At 46.3% G+C, this 21,900-nt stretch overlaps 1 protein-coding gene across 1 annotated transcript in view; it reads right to left on the bottom strand.

The window, feature by feature from the left end:
• Positions 1-21,900, bottom strand: part of LOC143285920 (uncharacterized) — a 52,689-nt gene that overhangs the window by 10,819 nt on the left and 19,970 nt on the right. Inside the window, exons 8-17 of the mRNA XM_076593370.1 lie at positions 19,069-21,577; positions 17,338-17,799; positions 16,387-16,662; positions 12,645-12,938; positions 9,959-10,243; positions 6,801-6,974; positions 4,851-4,949; positions 3,876-3,965; positions 1,890-2,004; positions 995-1,113 (exon numbers count right to left, since the gene is read on the bottom strand). Coding sequence (XP_076449485.1) covers positions 995-1,113; positions 1,890-2,004; positions 3,876-3,965; positions 4,851-4,949; positions 6,801-6,974; positions 9,959-10,243; positions 12,645-12,938; positions 16,387-16,662; positions 17,338-17,799; positions 19,069-21,577 — 4,423 coding nt within the window. The remainder of the gene's footprint in view (positions 1-994; positions 1,114-1,889; positions 2,005-3,875; positions 3,966-4,850; positions 4,950-6,800; positions 6,975-9,958; positions 10,244-12,644; positions 12,939-16,386; positions 16,663-17,337; positions 17,800-19,068; positions 21,578-21,900) is intronic.

Below are 21,900 nucleotides of genomic sequence, written 5' to 3' on the forward strand. Positions count from 1 at the left end.
CTCACAGGGTCCCAGGTTCGAATCTCGGTTACGGCGCCAGGTGGGTAAAAGGTGGAGATTTTTCCAATCTCCCAGGTCAGCATATGTGCAGACCTGCTAGTGCCTGAACCCCCTTCGTGTATATACGCACACAGAAGATCAAATACGTATGTTAAAGATCCTCTAATCCATGTCAGCGCCCGATAGGTTATGGTAAGAAGAACATACCCAGCATGAACACCCCTGAAAATGGAGAATGGCTGCCTAGATGGTAAGGAAAATAAACAAAAACGGTCATGCATCTAACATGTCTGAGTGTGTGTGCGTGCATGACTTAAACCTGACTTCTTTTCAATTACCACATACACAATCATGCAAATGCAACCTTGCAGTCATGCACATATACTTTGACACAAACAGGTATACACATGTTCTGTTATTTAAAGAATGAAAAAAAAGAAGAGAAATTTTGTGGCTAAAAGGATACTTTCAGGTGACTAAAAACAATGAATTTATTTCATGTACAATAATTATCCAGCAACATATTCACCTACTCAATTCACCAAATAATATCCATTCATCAATTCTGTTTGAATAGTTATATAAATTTAAACTTACAAATTTGGGATATTCTGATTTTTCGAATGAACCAGTTAGTATGCTGTACACCTTCAGGAACTGGTGGAATTTCAATCCAAATGAAAGAGACTTTTTGCTAGTCAGGGATGCACAGGGGAAGTAACCTACTTCCGGGAGGTTATCAGCCGTAGCTACTTTCATTTTCTCCGCATAGGAGGGTAGTAGTTTGCACAGGACAGGAATCAGACCCCTGCCAGAGTCTGCACTAGTGGGTCACGGTTAAGTATGTGTAATTAAAAGAGACTTTTTACACACTACATTAATTTTCTCTTAAGATTAGCTCTGCAGTACCAAAAGAAAATCTTTGCACCCAAATGTCCTGTCTACTGGAATTCAGAGCACCACACCAACAGGTGACAGCCAAGATGTGACCTACCCCTCGCTGATAGAAGGGCTGGTAGCATCCGCTGCAGAACTCGTGGCCGCACTGAGGACACTTGAAGTGCATACAGCCCCCTTTGGCCAGGGCATAGCGCATCTTGCAGCTGGGGCAGTCTGCACACAGGACGGCTCAACACCATTAAACTGAGGACACTTCACTTGAAGTGCATACAGCCCCCTTTGGCCAGGGCATAGCGCATCTTGCAGCTGGGGCAGTCTGCACACAGGACGGCTCAACACCATCAAACTGTTTCACTGGTAACGAGTTCGTCAAAATGTGCGACATATTGGCTAATTTATTGTGAGGGTAATTCATATTAAGAAACCAAACCCTAAGACCATCCTTGGATTGCCACAAATCCAGAGTATATGTCATAGTTTACGCAAAAAAATATGCAAAAGTACAACAAACTAAGACAGAGAGAGAGAGTGAAACTGAGAGAGACAGAAAGGGAAACTGTGTGAGAGACAGATAGAGGAAAATAGAGAGAGAGAGACAGATAGAGAAGGAACTGAGAGACACAGAGAGAGAGAGAGAGAGACAGAGACAGACAGAGGGGGAAACAGAGAGACAGAGAGAGAAAAACTGAGAGACAGAGAAAGAGAGGGAAAAAGAGAAACAGAGAGAGACAGGGAAAGACACAGAGAGACACATACACAGAAAGACAGAAACAGACAGAGGAAGTGTGTGTACCAATACGACACACAGAGAAAGACAGAGACACACACACACACGCATACACCCACACACACACAGACTGAGAGACAGAGACAGACAGACACAAACACACACACACAGACAGACAGACACAGAGAAAGTGACAGACAGAGAGACAGAGACAGATACAAACACAAAGAGACAGACAGACAGAGAGACAGAGAGTGTGTACCGATGCCGTTCTCCTCCAGGTGGCGTGCGAGTCCCACGGCCTGGTTGTTGGGGTCGTTGTCAATCTTCCACTGTTCAAACTCTGAACACGTCAACCCCTCGTGCTGGTCCTCCCACTGAACACACCATCAACACACCATCAACACATCACACAATTCACTGAACACACACATCACACAACCATCAACAACACATCACACAATTCACTCAACACCATAAACAATCACACAATCCAGACACATCATCAACATCACACATCATCAACAATAACATCACAATTCAAACACACTCACACAATTCACTGAACACACCATCAACACATCACACAATTCATTGAACACACCATCAACACACCATCAACACATCACACAATTCACTCAACACACCCTCAACACATCACACAATTCACTCAACACACCATCAACACATCACACAATTCACTCAACACACCATCAACACATCACACAATTCACAGAACACATCATCAACACATCACACAATTCACAGAACACATCATCAACACATCACACAATTCACAGAACACACCCTCAACACGTCACACAATTCACTCAACACACCCTCAACACATCACACAATTCACTCAACACACCATCAACACATCACACAATTCACTCAACACACCATCAACACATCACACAATTCACTCAACACACCATCAACATGTCACACAATTCACAGAACACACCATCAACACATCACACAATTCACTGAACACACCATCAACACATCACACAATTCACTCAACACACCATCAACACATCACACAATTCATTCAACACACCATCAACACATCACACAATTCACTCAACATACCATCAACATGTCACACAATTCACTCAACACACCATCAACATGTCACACAATTCACAGAACACACCATCAACATGTCACACAATTCACTGAACACACCATCAACACATCACACAATTCACTGAACACACCATCAACACATCACACAATTCATTCAACACACCATCAACACGTCACATAATTCACTCAACACACCATCAACACGTCACACAATTCACTCAACACACCATCAACACATCACACAATTCACTCAACAGAGAGAGAGAGAGAGGGGGAGAAAGACAGAGAGAGACAGAGAGACAGAGAGAGGGGGAAACCGAGAGAGACAGAGAGAGAGAGTTGGTCCAACAGCAAAGTGAGAGCTGTGTTATCGATGGTTTCTCCAGTCAATGGGAAATCCTTTACAGCTCAGTCTTTTGTGAAGGACAATGACTCTCAAACTAGGAGGCAAAACTGCACTGGCTCTTAGTGATGCAGCCTTGGGGGCTAGCTGGCCTTTGGGAACTATCCAAATGCTGACAGTACTAAAACCCTCTTGGCGGAGAGAGTGGGGATGTAACTTGGGCAAGACACTGTCCTATAATCAAATTCTAAACCAGATAGTCAGGACAGCAGTTAGCTCCTCTGCTGTACTGATGGTCATAGTGGAACCACGAGCTCCTCTGCTGTACTGATGGTCATAGCGGAACCACGAGCTCCTCTGCTGTACTGATGGTCAGTGGAACCACGAGCTCCTCTGCTGTACTGATGGTCATAGTGGAACCACGAGCTCCTCTGCTGTACTGATGGTCATAGTAGAGTGATGGCCTAGAGGTAACGCGTCCACCTAGGAAGCGAGAGAATCTGAGTCCGCTGGTTCGAATCACGGCTCAGCCGCCGATATTTTCTCCCCCTCCACTAGACCTTGAGTGGTGGTCTGGATGCTAGTCATTCAGATGAGACGATAAACTACACGCAGGAAAAAATACAAAAAATGGGTGGCGCTGTTGTGTAGCGACGCGCTCTCCCTGGGGAGAGCAGCCCGAATTTCACACAGAGAAATCTGATGTGATAAAAATAAATACAAATACAAACAAATACAATAGTGGAACCACAAGCTCCTCTGCTGTACTGATGGTCATAGTCTAACCACGACTGACTGTCACACCCCACCCACCTGTTTCTTGCAGCTGTAGCAGGTCTTTTCGTGACAGTGGGGGCACGCCATGCACAACTGCTGCTCATCGGCAATAAAACCATTCCCGCACTGTGGACATAAAACTATTATCATTACCGTTACCATCATTATCATTGTTGTTATTATTAACATTATATTATTATCATTCTTATTATTGTTGTTGATAGCATCACTGTCATTATTATCATCATTATTGTCATTACTATTATCACTGTAATCATTCTAATTCTTCTTCTTCTTGTTATTAATGATACTTGAATAGCGCCTATCTTCGGTCAGAGGCCAAGTTCCAAGCTCTTTACAGACACAGAGCCACTTGCACAACAGGATGTCTACCTGGGTACAGCCCACTAGCAGCTGCCTTTGAGTGCTCATCACTTGTTTCCTCTTGTTCAGTCATGTTTCACACACACACACACTTACACACACACACACACACACATATATGTACACACTGACTGACCAGCAGTTGTGATGAAGTGGTCAGTGACCATACCAACAGACACCCTTACACACAATATCAACAGTGTCCAGCCTACTTATTTGGAGTCAGTATTCACTGACACACATTAAAGAGCTGACGATACTCAAGAATATTTAATCCTTTGACCCCACAAGGAAGACATAAAGTCACCTCAATGGTATTATACACCAGATCTAAATACACACAGCAATCACAGCAATGAAAATTGTGACTTAAACAGATGAACAATGACAGTATCAACTTGTAAAATGTGTAATTATTCACATTTAGATGAATTTCCCCACTTTCCTCCTGCTTTCAATAAGTTGCAAATTTAAAAACTGATTTCAGAATCAAAATATTCCTTCAGAATTAACTCATGTTGAAGAACTGCAAATTTTGGAACATTCCATAATAAAATGAAAATCGTCTTACACACACACACAATTACACAGCTGAGACTGCTGGGAATGTCGACAAAGTGGACTCACATGTGCACACCAGCGAAAGTTGGGATCCTTTTGGAGATGCCAGTCTCGCACTTTGGTCTCAAAAAGTTCGTACACTTCTCGGTCGACTTGCGTCTGAAGCTGCAAAAGATAACACGGTTCATGCATCTGTCAGCTGCAAAACACGACACGGTTCATACATCTGTCAGCTGCAAAACATGACACGGTTCATGCACCCATCAGCTGCAAAACATGACACGGTTCATACATCCGTCAGCTGCAAAACATGACATGGTTCATACATCCGTCAGCTGCAAAACATGACATGGCTCATCACCCATCTGTCGTAATTAATACATCTCCTGTCAGCTGCAAAATATGACATGATTCTCAAACACATACATACACACACACACACAGACACACAAACTTGCACTACACCCTGTACAGTCAATGTCCCATTCCAAGGAATCAATGCACATGCTATGCCTGAGTATCAATAATCACATTTTCTAGTTGTCTCCACTGCAAATGAAATTCACTTACAGCTTGGTCTTTTGTGTTAAACTAGGAGGCAGGACTGTACCGGCTCTTAGTGCTGCAGCCTTGGGGGCCAGCTGGCCTTTGGGAAACATCCCAACACTGACTGTCTTAACTCACTCCATGCCAAGAGTTTTTGCCCTTGCCAATCCCTGAAAACCCAGGGTTTGTATAGGATGGGGAAAAAATTGTAAAAAAACCAAATAAACACCCAGACAATTGATATTTAGTATATGTATGCAAGGAATGTTGTTCCATATGTGTGCAAAAATCAAAGTATTTACTCACCGTCTTGATGTTGATCGCGGTATCCATATTTAGTGTATTTTTTTAGCATTTTTGCACCCATCAGAAAGGTACACCAACATGTTCCACATCACATTCTAACACTATTTGAGGAACTGAAGACCTAGTGCATGCAATGAAGTATGAACAGGTGGTGAAGAAAGTTGAAATTCACTCATACAAGAAAAAATATTGTCTCTACATAATGAAAATCAAAGAGAAAAGAAAAAAACTCAACCGGCTGGGTGTTGACTGGCCAGTCAGCTGACAAACCTGGTATGCCAGTGAAGGGATGTGCAAGAGGGAAAAAGGAAAAATTGTCAGTCCAATCACTGGTGAAAACACTTGCAAAATCGTCCATTTCCTCAGTGGTTTCGTCGTCTGTGTCTGTCTCATCTGCTGGCACATGTTCCTCACTTTCCTCTCCATTGTAAACACTCTCTTCAGTGGCCGAATCTGTTTCTAGTTCATCGGATCTGGTTCAAATTAACTGTCCGAAGAATCAACATTATCTCCTTCGACATCAGAGCCTTCAGTTTGGATCATTTCCAAAGCATCTTCGACGCTGAGTAACATTTCACCTCTCCGACCGTGTCGAACACTTCGCCGTGACGCCATCTTGTCAAACAACTTACAAAGCTGACAGGGGGCACGCTTTGTTATCAAGTGCGGTTGAGCTTATCGCGACACACACGCAGCGTGTGTGAATGAAAAGCTGACCAGAGGTGACGTAAGATATCACATCTGCTTTTGATTTTCGCATCCGACGCGTCACTCCGGCAGCACGACTTTTTAAAATCCAAGTCCGCATATGCGGACATTGGCATCCAACGCTTTCTCCGACGATGTCCGCATATGCGGACAATGGCAGCGAGTGAGTTAAAACCCCTCTTGGCCGAGAGAGTGGGGATGTAACTTGGGCAAGACACTCTCCACTATAGTCAAATTCTGGCCCAGATAGTCGGAACAGCAGTTGCCTCCTCTGCTGTTCTGATGGTCATAGTCAGACATGACTGTCATACAGCAGCAGCAGCAGCAGTAGCAGCAACATCAACAACAACAGCATCACCAACAGCAGTAGCAACAGCAGTAGTAGCAGCAACAACATCAACAACAACAGCATCACCAACAGCAGCAGCTGAGGCAGCAGCAGCAGTATATGATTACCAGCATGGCAAGGAACCCGAGGTACTCGGAGGCAGTGTCTGCATTGTTGAGGTCCGGCTGACTGCAGATGGGGCAGGTCCAGTGCCGGACGTGCTTCTCCCGGATCACCACCTCAAAGTTCTGCTTCAGGCAGTTCTGGCACATCTTGCACTGGCAGAAGTTCAGGTTGCGGATCTGACAAACACAGAACACTTCAGGTGTCAGTGAGGTTGACGACAGAGCGTGTGGCCAGATCTGTTCAAGTTACACATTTGTATTTGTAGGAGGAGTTTGTATTATACTCCATGTTTGGTGTTACATATACTCACCATGTCAAACTGATGTAAACTAGGTCTATCGGTTTGCTCTGCTTGGCCTAATTTCGCGCGGCTAACAGTGAAAAGACCAGCCGTCTTGCCCGGTCCGCTCTCAGCCAATCAAACGCCCCTAAAAGCTACAAGTGCTGAATCATTCCTTTGGCCAAGGCTCTCCACGCCATCTTGTCTGGTTTCTTTCTTTTTATCACAACAGATTTCTCTGTGTGAAATTCGGGCTGCTCTCCCCAGGGAGAGCGCGTTGCTATACTACAGCGCCACCCATTTTTTTGTATTTTTTTCCTGCTTGTAGTTTTATTTGTTTTTCCTATCGAAGTGGATTTTTCTACAGAATTTTGCCAGGAACAACCCTTTTGTTGCCGTGGGTTCTTTTACGTGCGCTAAGTGCATGCTGCACATGGGACCTGGGTTTATTGTCTCATCCGAATGACTAGCACACAGACCACCACTCAAGGTCTAGTGGAGGGGGAGAAAATATCGGCAGCTGAGCCGTGATTCGAACCAGCGCACTCAGATTCTCTCGCTTCCTAGGCGGACGCGTTACCTCTTGGCCATCACTGCACATCAACTGTTAACTAAAAAAGAGGATCTTTTTACCTAAAATAACATTTAACTAACATACTTATGACCCATTGATGCAGACTCCTTTCTTTGTCTATTTAAATTTTGAAAAAAAGATAGTAGATGACTGACCTTTTGTATGACCCAAACGAGCTGATCAGTCCTTGACGTAGTAAATGAGATAGATAGACAACATCAGCATTCTTTTCTTCACTGTCCTCGACGTAGTAAATGAGATAGATAAACAAAATCAACATTCTTTTCTTCACTGTCCTCGACGTAGTAAATGAGATAGATAAACAAAATCAACATTCTTTTCTTCACTGTCCTCGACGTAGTAAATGAGATAGATAAACAACATCAACATTCTTTTCTTCACTGTCCTCGACGTAGTAAATGAGATAGATAAACAACATCAACATTCTTTTCTTCACTGTCCTCGACGTAGTAAATGAGATAGATAAACAACATCAACATTCTTTTCTTCACTGTCCTCGACGTAGTAAATGAGGTAGATAGACAAAATCAACATTCTTTTCTTCACTGTCCTCGACGTAGTAAATGAGATAGATAAACAACATCAACATTCTTTTCTTCACTGTCCTCGACGTAGTAAATGAGATAGATAAACAACATCAACATTCTTTTCTTCACTGTCCTCGACGTAGTAAATGAGATAGATAAACAAAATCAACATTCTTTTCTTCACTGTCCTCGACGTAGTAAATGAGGTAGATAAACAAAATCAACATTCTTTTCTTCACTGTCCTCGACGTAGTAAATGAGATAGATAGACAACATCAGCATTCTTTTCTTCACTGTCCTTGACATAGTAAATGAGGTAGATAAACAAAATCAACATTCTTTTCTTCACTGTCCTCGACGTAGTAAATGAGGTAGATAAACAAAATCAGCATTCTTTTCTTCACTGTCCTTGACGTAGTAAATGAGATAGATAGACAACATCAGCATTCTTTTCTTCACTGTCCATTTCTTCATATATTTCTTTATTGTTGTTGTGGAATGTGTGTGTGTGTGTGTGTGGCAACACCCACCTTACAATACAACATAATAACACATTATTATTCACTCTAAAGGGTAAAACTTTTGTGTGTGTTCATATACATTCACCAAGAATCACATAAACTGAAGCATAAGAACAAAAAGGCATAAATACATACATTAAAAAAGAAAAAAAGAAGAAGAAATATTCAGCTTAAAATGAAATTCACGATATATTTCTGTCTCTAATGACATGCACACACACAGACACACATGCACACACACACACACATCCACCTACTCACCTACACATAAATTCACATACACACACATACATCCATCCACTCACACACGTACACACACACATCAACCCATCCACCAACACATACATTCACACACATGCATACACACACACACACACATCCACCTACTCACCAACACATCAACACAAACAGTGTCACATCCACACAAAACATGCACACATCCACCCACACACTAACAATACACTCACACACACACACACACACACTAGCAATACACTCACACATACACACACATCCACACACACACTAGCAATACACTCACACACACACATCCACACACACACTAGCAATACACTCACACACACATCCACCAACACACTGGCAATACACTCACACACACATCCACACACTAGCAATACACTCACACACACACATCCACCCACACACTAGCAATACACTCACACACACACATCCACCCACACACTAGCAATACACTCACACACACACACACCTCCACTCACACACTAGCAATACACTCACACACACACATCCACACACACACTAGCAATACACTCACACACACACACACACATCTACGCACACACTAGCAATACACTCACACACACACATCCACACACACACTAGCAATACACTCACACACATCCACACACACACTAGTAATACACTCACACACACACACACACACACATCCACACACTAGCAATACACTCACACACACACATCCACCCACATACTAGCAATACACTCACTCACACACACACATCCACACACACACTAGTAATACACTCACACACACACACACATCCACACACTAGCAATACACTCACACACACATCCACTCACACACTAGCAATACACTCACTCACACACACACATCCACTCACACACTAGCAACACACTCACTCACACACACATCCACTCACACACTAGCAATACACTCACACACACACACAGCAGGTGGACACACACACACACACCCCCTCCCCCCCCACCCCACCTTGCTCATGGGGTAGTTGGAGAAGCAGGTGGAGCACTCTTGGGTCAGGTAGACCCGGGCCGACTGCCGATCGCGACAGTTCCTCACCGCCTCCACCACATCCTCCAGGGTGTAGGGGAGAGCACTGTCATCGTCCTGCACCCCTCCCGTGGCTGTGGAGGAGGAGGGGGTGTTGGGGGGCGGGGGGTAGGTCTGGGGCAGGTCGATGTCCAGCAGCTTGATGACCATCTCCGCCCGACCCCAGCTCTTCAGCTGGCCCTCCACCAGGATCATCCGGATCCTCCGCTGGAGGGGTCAATTCAACGTCAGTTCCAATCGATTCAATGTTCAGCTTCAATTCAGTGTAATGTCAGTTTCAATTTCAATGTAATGTCAGTTTCAATTCAATGTACTGTCAGTTTCAATTCAATGTCAGTTTGAACTGATTCAATGTTCAGCTTCAATTCAATGTCAAGTCAGTTTCAATTTCAACGTAATGTCAGTTTCCATTCAATGTCAGTTCCGATCAATTCAATGTTCAGCTTCAGTTCAATGTCAAGTCAGTTTCAATTCAATGTACTGTCAGTTTCAATTCAATGTCAGTTTGAACTGATTCAATGTTCAGCTTCAATTCAATGTCAAGTCAGTTTCAATTTCAATGTACTGTCAGTTTCAATTCAACGTCAGTTCCAATCGATTCAAAGTTCAGCTTCAATTCAATGTCAAGTCAGTTTCAATTCAATGTACTGTCAGTTTCAATTCAACGTCAGTTCCAATCGATTCAATGTTCAGCTTCAATTCAGTGTAAAGTCAGTTTCAATTCAATGTAATGTCAGTTTCAATTCAACGTCAGTTCCAATTGATTCAATGTTCAGCTTCAATTCAGTGTAAAGTCAGTTTCAATTCAATGTAATGTCAGTTTCAATTCAACGTCAGTTCCAATTGATTCAATGTTCAGCTTCAATTCAGTGTAAAGTCAGTTTCAATTCAATGTAATGTCAGTTTCAATTCAACGTCAGTTCCGATCGATCCAATGTTCAGCTTCAATTCAGTGTAATATCAGCTTCACTTTCAATGTACTGTCAGTTTCAATTCAATGTACTGTCAGTTTCAATTCAATGTCAGTTTGAATCGATTCAATGTTCAGCTTCAATTCAATGTAATGTCAGTTTCAATTCAATGTAATGTCAGTTTCAATTCAATGTAATGTCAGTTTCAATTCAATGTCAGTTTGAATCGATTCAATGTTCAGCTTCAATTCAATTTAAAGTCAGTTTCAATTTCAATGTAATGTCAGTTTCAATTCAATGTCAGTTTGAATCGATTCAATGTTCAGCTTCAATTCAATGTCAAGTCAGTTTCAATTTCAATGTAATGTCAGTTTCAATTCAACGTCAGTTCCAATCGATTCAAAGTTCAGCTTCAATTCAATGTAAAGTCAGTTTCAATTCAATGTCAGTTTGAATCGATTCAATGTTCAGTTTTAATTCAACGTCAGTTTGAATCAATTCAATGTTCAGCTTCAATTCAATGTCAAGTCAGTTTCAATTCAATGTACTGTCAGTTTTAATTCAATGTCAGTTCGAAGTGATTCAATGTTCAGCTTCAATTCAATGTAATGTCAGTTTCAATTCAATGTACTGTCAGTTTTAATTCAATGCCAGTTCCAATCAATTCAATGTTCAGCTTCAATTCAGTGTCAAGTCAGTTTCAATTCAATGTACTGTCAGTTTCAATTCAATGTCAGTTTGAATAGATTCAATGTTCAGCTTCAATTCAATGTAAAGTCAGTTTCAATTTCAACGTAATGTCAGTTTCAATTCAATGTCAGTTCCAATCGATTCAATGTTCAGCTTCAATTCAATGTAAAGTCAGTTTCAATTTAATGTTATGTCAGTTTCAACTGCAATGTAATGTCAGTATAATGTCAGTTTCAATTGCAATGCAATGTCAGTTTCAATTCAACGTCAGTTTGAATTGATTCAGTGTTCAGTTTCATTCAATGTAAAGTCTGTTTCAATTGCAATGTAATGTCAGTTTCAATTCAACGTCAGTTCAAATCAATTCAATGTAATGTCAGTTTCAGTTCAATTTCAGTTCACATCGATTCAATGTAATGTCGATTTCAATTCAATGTCAGTTCACATCGATTCAATGTAATGTCAATTTCAATTCAATGTCAGTTCAAATTGATTCAATAACAGTTCAATTTAATGCAATGTCACTTTCAATTTCAATTTGAATTGATTCAATGTCAGTTCAATTCAATGTAATGTCAGTTTCAATTTCAATGTAATGTCACTTCTATTGCATCTAAATTCAACATCAGTTCAATTCAATGTAATGCCATTTCAATTCCATTCAGTTCAAATCCATTCAATGTCAGTTCTATTCCATTTCTATCAGATTCAATGTCAGTTCTATTCCATTTCTATTAGATTCAATGTCAGTTCCATTCCATTTCTATTAGATTCAATGTCAGTTCAGTTCAGTTCAATGTAATATCAGTTCAGTTCAGTTTCCATTCCAATTAATGTGGACACACAGACAGAGAGAGCTAAGCCCCCCCGCACCCCCGCTCCCCCGCCATCAGACACACACCTCCAAAACACACACACACAGACACACACAGAGTGAAAGGCCCCAGACACACACACACACACACACACACACACACACAGAGCGAAGCCCCCACACCGCCACCCACCTCCCTGTCCACACTACGATCCATGATAGTTCGCTGGAAGTCAGCGTGGGCGATGACGCTGGTGGACACGCTCTGACAGTTGCCGCGCTCCGACGACATCGCCATCTGGAGCAGAGTGCTGCTGGCCGCACCCCCCTCCTCCCGCTCGCTGCCTGCCCACACGCGCTCCAGGAACGGCTGCAGCACAGCGCTGTGCAGCAGGTGTCTGGCTGCGTCCTCGTCCCCCTGGGCCTGGAACATGGTCTGCAGCACCTCCTCCCGTGCATAGGCACTGCTGGGGTTCAGGCGGCCATACTGCCACACACAGGGTTAAAGGTGAAAGGTTAGCTGGCCGTCCCGTGGCCTTTTTACATCAGGGGCAGTGAGTTTGTTGCCTACTGTGTCTATGACTCAAGAGGCGGCCATACTGCTGCACAGGGTTAAAGGTGAAAGGTTAGCTGGCTGCCTCGTGGCCTTTTTACATCGGGGGCAGAGAGTTTGTTACTACTGTGTCTATGACTCAAGAGGCAGCCATACTGCTACACAGGGTTAAAGGTGAAAGGTTAGCTGGCTGTCTCGTGGCCTTTTTACATCGGGGGCAGAGAGTTTGTTACCTACTGTGTCTATGACTCAAGAGGCGGCCATACTGCTGCACAGGGTTAAAGGTGAAAGGTTAGCTGGCTGTCTTGTGACCTTTTAACATCGAGGCAGTGAGTTTGTTATCTACTGTGTCCATAGCCCAAGAGGTGGCCGTACAGCTGCACAGTTGAAAGGTTAAGTAACTGGGGTTCAGGCGGCTGTACTGCCGCACACAAGGTTAAAGGTGAAAGGCTGACTAGCCGTCCCTTGGTCTTTTACATCGGGAGAAGTGAGTTTGTATTTTACTGTGTCTAGGGTTCAAGAGGCGGTCATACTGCCTCACACAGGGTTAAAGGTGAAAGGCTGGCTATCCGTCCCCTGGTCTATTACATCTTGAGAAGTGAGTTTGTATCTACTGTGTCTAGGGCTCAGCATAGGAAGGCTGGGACACAGGCAGCTCTTCCTTGGCAGTTATCCACTTTTTTGGACAAGTATAATATGAACAAGATGAAGGGGGGGAAAAAGGCATACACACATACACACACACTTTTCTTTTAAATGGAGAAGAAAATAAGAAAACACCAAATAATCTGACACAAAGCTACAAGAAATATCCATCCGACCTATCAATTCTATCTACAAAACAGGAAGGGTAAATCTTTTCTATTAACATCCCAGAGAGTCAATCTTTTCTATCAGCATACCAGGGACAGTCAATGTTTTCCAGTAGCATACCAGGGGAAGTCAATCATTTTTATCAACATACCAGAGAGTAAATCTTTTCTATTATCATACCAGGGGAAGTCAATCATTTTTATCAATGTACTAGAGAGTAAATCTTTTCTATTATCATTCCAGGGAGAGTCAATCATTTTTATCAATGTACTAGAGAGTAAATCTTTTCTATTATCATTCCAGGGAGAGTCAATCATTTTTATCAATGTACTAGAGAGTGAATCTTTTCTATTATCATTCCAGGGAGAGTCAATCATTTTTATCAATGTACTAGAGAGTGAATCTTTTCTATTATCATTCCAGGGAGAGTCAATTGTTTTTATCAATGTACTAGAGAGTGAATCTTTTCTATTATCATTCCAGGGAGAGTCAATCATTTTTATCAATGTACTAGAGAGTAAATCTTTTCTATTATCATTCCAGGGAGAGTCAATCATTTTTATCAATGTACTAGAGAGTAAATCTTTTCTATTATCATTCCAGGGAGAGTCAATCATTTTTATCAATGTACCAGAGAGTAAATCTTTTCTATTATCATTCCAGGGAGAGTCAATTGTTTTTATCAATGTACTAGAGAGTAAATCTTTTCTATTATCATTCCAGGGAGAGTCAATCATTTTTATCAATGTACCAGAGAGTAAATCTTTTCTATTATCATTCCAGGGAGAGTCAATCATTTTTATCAATGTACTAGAGAGTAAATCTTTTCTATTATCATTCCAGGGAGAGTCAATTGTTTTTATCAACATACCAGAGAGTAAATCTTTTCTATTATACCAGGGAGAGTCAATCATTTTTATCAACGTACCAGAGAGTAAATCTTGTCTATTATCATTCCAGGGAGAGTCAATCATTTTTATCAATGTACTAGAGAGTAAATCTTTTCTATTATCATTCCAGGGAGAGTCAATCATTTTTATCAATGTACAAGAGAGTAAATCTTTTCTATCATAAAACCAGGGAGAGTCAATCATTTTTATCAACATACCAGGGAGTCAATCTTATCTATTATCATACCATGTAGACTAGAGTCAATCATAATATTATCTATCAACATACCAAAGAGTCAATCTTTTCTATTAACATAAAAGGGTGGGTCAATCATACTTATCAATATATTCATTAACAAACCAGAGAGTACATCTTTTCTATTAACACACCTGAAAAAAGTCAATGGTTTTTCTTAACATGGTTATTAACAGAGTAGAGAATCAATCTATTTTATGAACATATTATTAACGCACCTGGGAGTCAAGCCTTCCCAGCAATACACCACCAACAACAAATTCATCAACATACTGTATAGTCAACCTTTTCTATTCACATACCAGCGTCAATCTTTTTTTTTTCCCCCTTCTACCATTTCAACTTTCCCCATACAAGTCAGGTATCAGTTGACACCTGAGCGGAGTGAGGACCATCAGAGTAAAGTGCCTTTCCCCAGGACACAGCACCATGCCATTGACACCTGGGTGGAGTGAGGACCATCAGAGTAAAGTGCCTTTCCCCAGGACACAGCACCATGCCATTGACACCTGGGTGGAGTGAGGACCATCAGAGTAAAGTGCCTTTCCCCAGGACACAGCACCATGCCATTGACACCTGGGTGGAGTGAGGACCATCAGAGTAAAGTGCCTTTCCCCAGGACACAGCACCATGCCATTGACACCTGGGTGGAGTGAGGACCATCAGAGTAAAGTGCCTTTCCCCAGGACACAGCACCATGCCATTGACACCTGGGTGGAGTGAGGACCATCAGAGTAAAGTGCCTTTCCCCAGGACACAGCACCATGCCATTGACACCTGGGTGGAGTGAGGAACATCAGAGTACAGTGCCTTTCCCCAGGACACAGCACCATGCCATTGACACCTGGGTGGAGTGAGGACCATCAGAGTAAAGTGCCTTTCCCCAGGACACAGCACCATGCCACTGACACCTGGGTGGAGTGAGGACCATCAGAGTAAAGTGCCTTTCCCCAGGACACAGCACCATGCCATTGACACCTGGGTGGAGTGAGGAACATCAGAGTACAGTGCCTTTCCCCAGGATACAGCACCATGCCATTGACACCTGGGTGGAGTGAGGAACATCAGAGTAAAGTGCCTTTCCCCAGGACACAGCACCATGCCATTGACACCTGGGTGGAGTGAGGAACATCAGAGTACAGTGCCTTTCCCCAGGACACAGCACCATGCCATTGACACCTGGGTGGAGTGAGGACCATCAGAGTAAAGTGCCTTTCCCCAGGACACAGCACCATGCCATTGACACCTGGGTGGAGTGAGGACCATCAGAGTACAGTGCCTTTCCCCAGGACACAGCACCAAGCCCAAACAGGGACTCAAACCCTGATCACTGGTGAACACTAGAGCAGAAGTCTAATGCCTCACCGATTCTGTCACGGTGGCTCCCAACAGAAAACCTAACAGAAGCACCGAACCCACTCACCAGCTCTCTCCGCTGGGCCACGCAGGCTTTGATGGCAGCCACGGTGTCCCCCTTGGTCTGACAGAGCGCCGTGCGGGCCTCGCGGTCAGAGATGTCGCCCACATCATTGTGCTCCAGACGCTGGCCCTCCTTCTTGGCCGAGGCTCGAACCACCTGCACTAGCTTGGTCCAGTCGCCTTGCAACCACCGCAGCGCCTCCGCTGGGCCCCCCTCCTTCTTCTTCTGCAGCAGGGCCATCTCCAGTTCTTCCACCATGAACCCCTCCCGGTCCCCTGCCTGGCGACACGGAGCAGTTTCAGTTTCACTGTCTTAATGAGGCGTCACTGATTTTTGGACAAATCCATGTATACGCTACACATCTGCCAGGCAGAAGGCTGACCAGCAACATAACCCAACATGCCAAGTCAGGCTTTGAGTGCATGCATGTTTATTTGTTCACCCCTCAGAGTTGATTTCTTCTACAGAATTCTGCTGGAGGACAGCACTCTCGTTGTCATGGGTTCTTTTTCAGTAAGCCAAGTGTGTACTGCACATGGGACCTCTGTTTATCGTCTCATCCGATACGCATATGTGCAAGCCTGTGTGGTGAGCACCTGTGTGCTTGCATGTGTGTGTGCATGTGTGTAAGTTTATGTGGATACCTTAAGCGGGGATATAAAGAGACAGCATTAATCAGACAGCAGCAGCATCTTGACACTGTACAGCACAGTGGAATGTTTTACCTGAAAAGGCACTGTACAGATGAATTCAGTCATGATGATAATCATTAAAAGACCAAGCACACCTGGAGTACCATTCACAGACTGGTCTAAAACCAACAAGAGAAGCAGTTCTTCATTCTGCCCTGCATTCCAAAGGGTATCATAAGCAGCATGAAAGTAACACAACTCAGTAATCAAAACACCAAGAGCTGCCGCGAAAAAGAGAAGAAGAAGAAGAGAGCAACCTGACCTTGACGTAGTTCAAGAGGTCAGCGCCGTCCAATCGCATCTGTTGAATCTGACGCTGCTGTTCTGAGATCTGGAAGGTCTCCGAGGGCAGGAAGAAGACTTCATCCTGAGTGTCATTCATCTGGTAGGACTCCACAGCCTTCACAGGGGGGCCCACCGCCACCCCCCTCCCTCCACCCGGAGTCCTTGGGGGAGGGGTCGGTGGGTTTGATTCCCTCGCCTCGCCCTCCGGTCTCCGGTCCCCGGAATGTGGACGCTCCCCTCCCTCCCCTTTACTGGAGAGGCGAGGGGTGCGGGGGGGCGGTATCGGGGGGCGGGGGAGGTCGTCTCTCGGAGGCAGGGCAGGAGGGGTGCTGGGGTCAGGGGAGGAGGAGGAGGTGGTGGTGGTGGGGGCTGTCGGGGGAGGCTGCGGGGAGACTGCGCGGTTGAACTGCTTGTGGGCTTCCTTCTTTTCCAGGTACACCTGCCCGAAAAACGAACACGGTGAGTCCCACATATTTCATTTCAAGCTCTTTCTCTCTCTACCTCTCTCTCTGTGACCCCTCTCTCTCTTCAGCTGAAGGAGAGTTACAAAACTTTGTCCTGATTCGCTGGTTGCTGGGAAAGTGGAGGAAAGCTTTTGGTGATTCTTCGGGTCATTTACCTTTCTTCTCCACACAATACCCTGCACAGTATTGTTGTACTGTACCAAACTGCGCTGTGTTTTGCAGTGCCGCATTACTTGTTATCACCACAGATCTGTGTGTGAAATTCAGGATGCTTTCCCCAGGGACTCCTCGTCACCACAGTACAGCATCCTGTTTTCCTGACTGCAAGTGTATTTGTTTACTATTAACTCACTCAGTACGGCCAGTCCTCTCTTCTCCTCTACACAGACCCCTCGGATGTCCAGTGGGTGTCTGAATGACCCAACCTTTAGCTTCCGTCATCAGAATTGTGGTATTCTTTGTCAACATTCACCTCTTCAGTATAAGAGCCTTCCGCTTGCAATATTTTGATGATGGTAACTGGGGTGAAACGCTGTTAACGTCGTCTCTTTCGCCGTTCGTATGGAGAGAATTAAAGTGGATTTTTCACACTTTTAGTCAACAGGGGTAACCTTTTTCTTTCTTTCTTTCTTTTTTTTTTTTTTTTTTTTTTTGTTGTTGCTGAGGATTCTATTACATGTGTTAAGTGCATACTGCACACAGGACCTGGGTTTATCACCTGACCAAAAAGACAAGACCCTAAACCACCACTCAAGGTCTAGTGGAGGATGGGGGTAGTAAAGCTGTATATGAGACTTGAACCCTGGGTCACTTGCTTCCTTGTCTGGCACATTACTGCATGACCACTTAATGGTCAACCTTTTTTTTCTGATTTTGAATCCAGCCATCATGTATAACTTCATGTTTTGTTTTTCATTTTGGTTTAGAGTTATGCATTTATGTCAAAGCTGTGAGTTAAAACATTTTGATTTGACTGATTTTAGGGCACACATAAGACACACACACACACACACACTGACATACACACACACACACACAGCTCTATACTGTGGTCATCACACATCTGCCCCATTTATCAAAGACACACACACACACACATCTCTATACTTTGATCATCACCCCATCTAGCAAACACACAAACGCACACACACACAGAGTCACACACAAACACAACCCCCCCCCCCCCCACACACACACACACGCACACACACACACAGAACAACACCAGAGACATGAACCCTCACCTGGTCCTGCTCCTCTCCGATGGTACGTTGAAAGTGGGCCAGCTGTTCCGGGGTCAGCAGAGACCCCACCCCCACCTCACCCCCACCACACCCGCCCCCCGATGCCTCCACCAGTGGCGTTGCCACAGGCTCTGACAGCAGCGCCCCCTGCGATCCACCCTGGGCAGGGGAGAGCACCAGGTGTGCGGCAGGGGGAGCGCTGGGCCCAGCGGCGGTGGCGGCAGTGGGCGGGGCGGAGATGAGCGTGGGGTTGTCGGAGGTTCGGTCACAGATGGTGCAGACACGCGTGCCCGGGTCGTTGATGAAGGTGCAGTGACTGCACTGCCACTGCTGGCTGGGAACCTCCATGCGTCCAGGGACACCACTGGCAGGGGCAGACGATGCAGGGATCTGGGGTTTCCCCCCTTGCTGGAACACGGGGGGTGGGGAGGAGGGGGCAGGGTGGTGGGGGGGCGGGGGGGGAGGCGAGGGTCCCAGGCCAGTAGGAGAGGAAGGGGAGCTGAACTCCTGGGCCACAAAGTTCTCAAAGCCAATCTGCGTCACGCCCACAGGCTGTCCCAGCATGCTGTAGGACAGGTCAGAGGGTGGCCTGGCCATGCTGGATTGACTGCCCGAAGTCTGCAGGGAGCTGCCCAGCTCCTGTGCCATGGGCATCCTGGGCTGGCCTTGACCTGCAAAGTGCGGGTCACCGGCATGGGTCCACAGGGGTCCCGAGGGGGGACTACTCACCGCCTGCTGGCCGTACTGAGCCATGGAACAGCTGTTGGAGTAGTCTCCCTGCTGGTAGCGCGGCGGGGGGTAGAGGGGGTTGCGAACGATGTGAGGGGCGGGGGAGGGGGCGGAGGAGCTGACGGAGGGCATCATCTGCCACTGGGTGAGGATGCTGCTGCGGTCCACACCGGAGCCGCTGCTGGCCGGGGCGTGCTGGGAAGAGCTCTCCTGCATGGCGGGTGAGGGGAAGACAACGTGCTGGGCAGTGCTGTGGGTGAGGGGGGGGTGGTACACAGAGATAGGCACCGGCTCCTGGGGCTGCACCGGGCTCTGCGAGGCCTGGTGGGGGTAGCTGAACCCCAGCTGCTGCTGCTGCGTCGGGGAGGTGGACACAGGCAGCAGGTTCGAACCCAGCGGGAATGACGGAGATGACGATGATGATGAAACTATGGGAGGAGGATGGAAGATCTGCCCCCCACCCCCAGAGTCCGACACGCGCGGCAGTTCCGCAGACATGAGGTCTGCAAGCTCCCTGCGGTAATCGCTGAGCGCTCGGTGCTCCTTCATCAGCCGCGCCTTGCGGCGGTTCAGCGTGCGGAAGTCGTCACACTCCGTGACGTCCTCGGCCGTCAGCATCAACTCGTTGAGCAGGGACTCCACCTCATGGAGGTCCTCCTCCAACGTCAACAGCCGCACGTCACACTTGGCCGCACGCTTTTCATAGTCCGTCTCTGCCAGCACCGTTTTGAGAAGGGATGATTCCGAGGACGACGACGCACCAGAGGGCGTGGCGTAGGGGGGATGGTGGGCTGACTGCCGTCTGTCCAGTCTGTTGCCAGGCACACTGCTCAGCATGGTAGCAGGGGGGTTGCTGTTGACGACCCCCTTCACTGCCTGCCCTCCTTGGGTCGTCGGCTGTCTCAGCGACATGTCTGTGTAGCCGGCAACACCACCGCCACCACCAGTGACGACGGGCATGACGGCAGCCCTGGGCATCACCATGGTGACGTCCAGTGGCGCCCCCTGGCTGGTCCTGGGGAGTGACACAGACACCGCGGGCCTCACGCTGTCACCCCCGCACATCGGGTCAGGCTCCAGCACCGGGAAGGGAGGTAACCCCGCTTTGTCTGGTGGCACAGCGCCATACATCCGACTGGAGGAGAAGGAGGCGGTGGTGCTGGGGTACCCGGCGTTGTGCCCTGGGGGGTAGGCCACAGACACGTTGGGGTACCCTGAACTGTGCGTCGACACGTGGGGGTAGGCCGGGTGGTTGTGCTGGGCTGGCCCCCCCTCCAGAGGAAGCAGTGGGGGCTGGCGGGGGGGTAGAGGGGGGCCACCCCCCTCCATCGTGTTCCCACTGTACACAGGGGCCATGTAGTAGTCCGCCAAGACTCCGTACTCACTCTGCTGCTGTTGCTGTTGTTGTTGTTGCTGTTGCTGTAACAGTAGCCGCTGCTGCTGCTGCTGCTGTTCCTGCTGCTGCAGCAGACGCTGTTGCTGCTGGTAGTGCTGCAGCTGTTGCTGGTGAAGGTAGATGCTGGCGCTGGGACTCACCGACCCCCCTCCTCCCACCCCTCCGCCTCCCCCCTGCTGCAGGGCCTGGGGGCGGGGCACCAGTGGGGGGGGCGAGGAGGAGGAGGAGGTGTGTGGGGGTGGGGGCTCTGAGGCGATCTGCTGGGGTGGGGGTGTGCGGGAGGGTGCGGGGGGAGGGGTGCGGGAGTGGTACTCGCTGCTGGAGGACGCCCGGCTGCTGACGGGTACCGGGGATCGCTCCCCAGCTCCGTCTCTGGGCTGAGTGCTGCAAACACACAGTGAACCGCGTTACTGACTGCCTGTGTCACCTCTCCTCAAACACACAGTGAACCGCGTTACTGACTGCCTGTGTCACCTTTACTCCTCAAACACACAGTGAACTGCGTTACTGACTGCCTGTGTCACCTCTCCTCCTCAAACACACAGTGAACCGCGTTACTGACTGCCTGTGTCACCTTTCCTCAAACACACAGTGAACCGCGTTACTGACTGCCTGTGTCACCTGTAATCCTCAAACACACAGTGAACCGCGTTACTGACTGCCTGTGTCACCTTTCCTCAAACACACAGTGAACCGCGTTACTGACT

Source organism: Babylonia areolata, chromosome 9 (genome assembly GCF_041734735.1).
Source record: "Babylonia areolata isolate BAREFJ2019XMU chromosome 9, ASM4173473v1, whole genome shotgun sequence".
Lineage (NCBI taxonomy): Eukaryota > Metazoa > Mollusca > Gastropoda > Neogastropoda > Buccinidae > Babylonia > Babylonia areolata.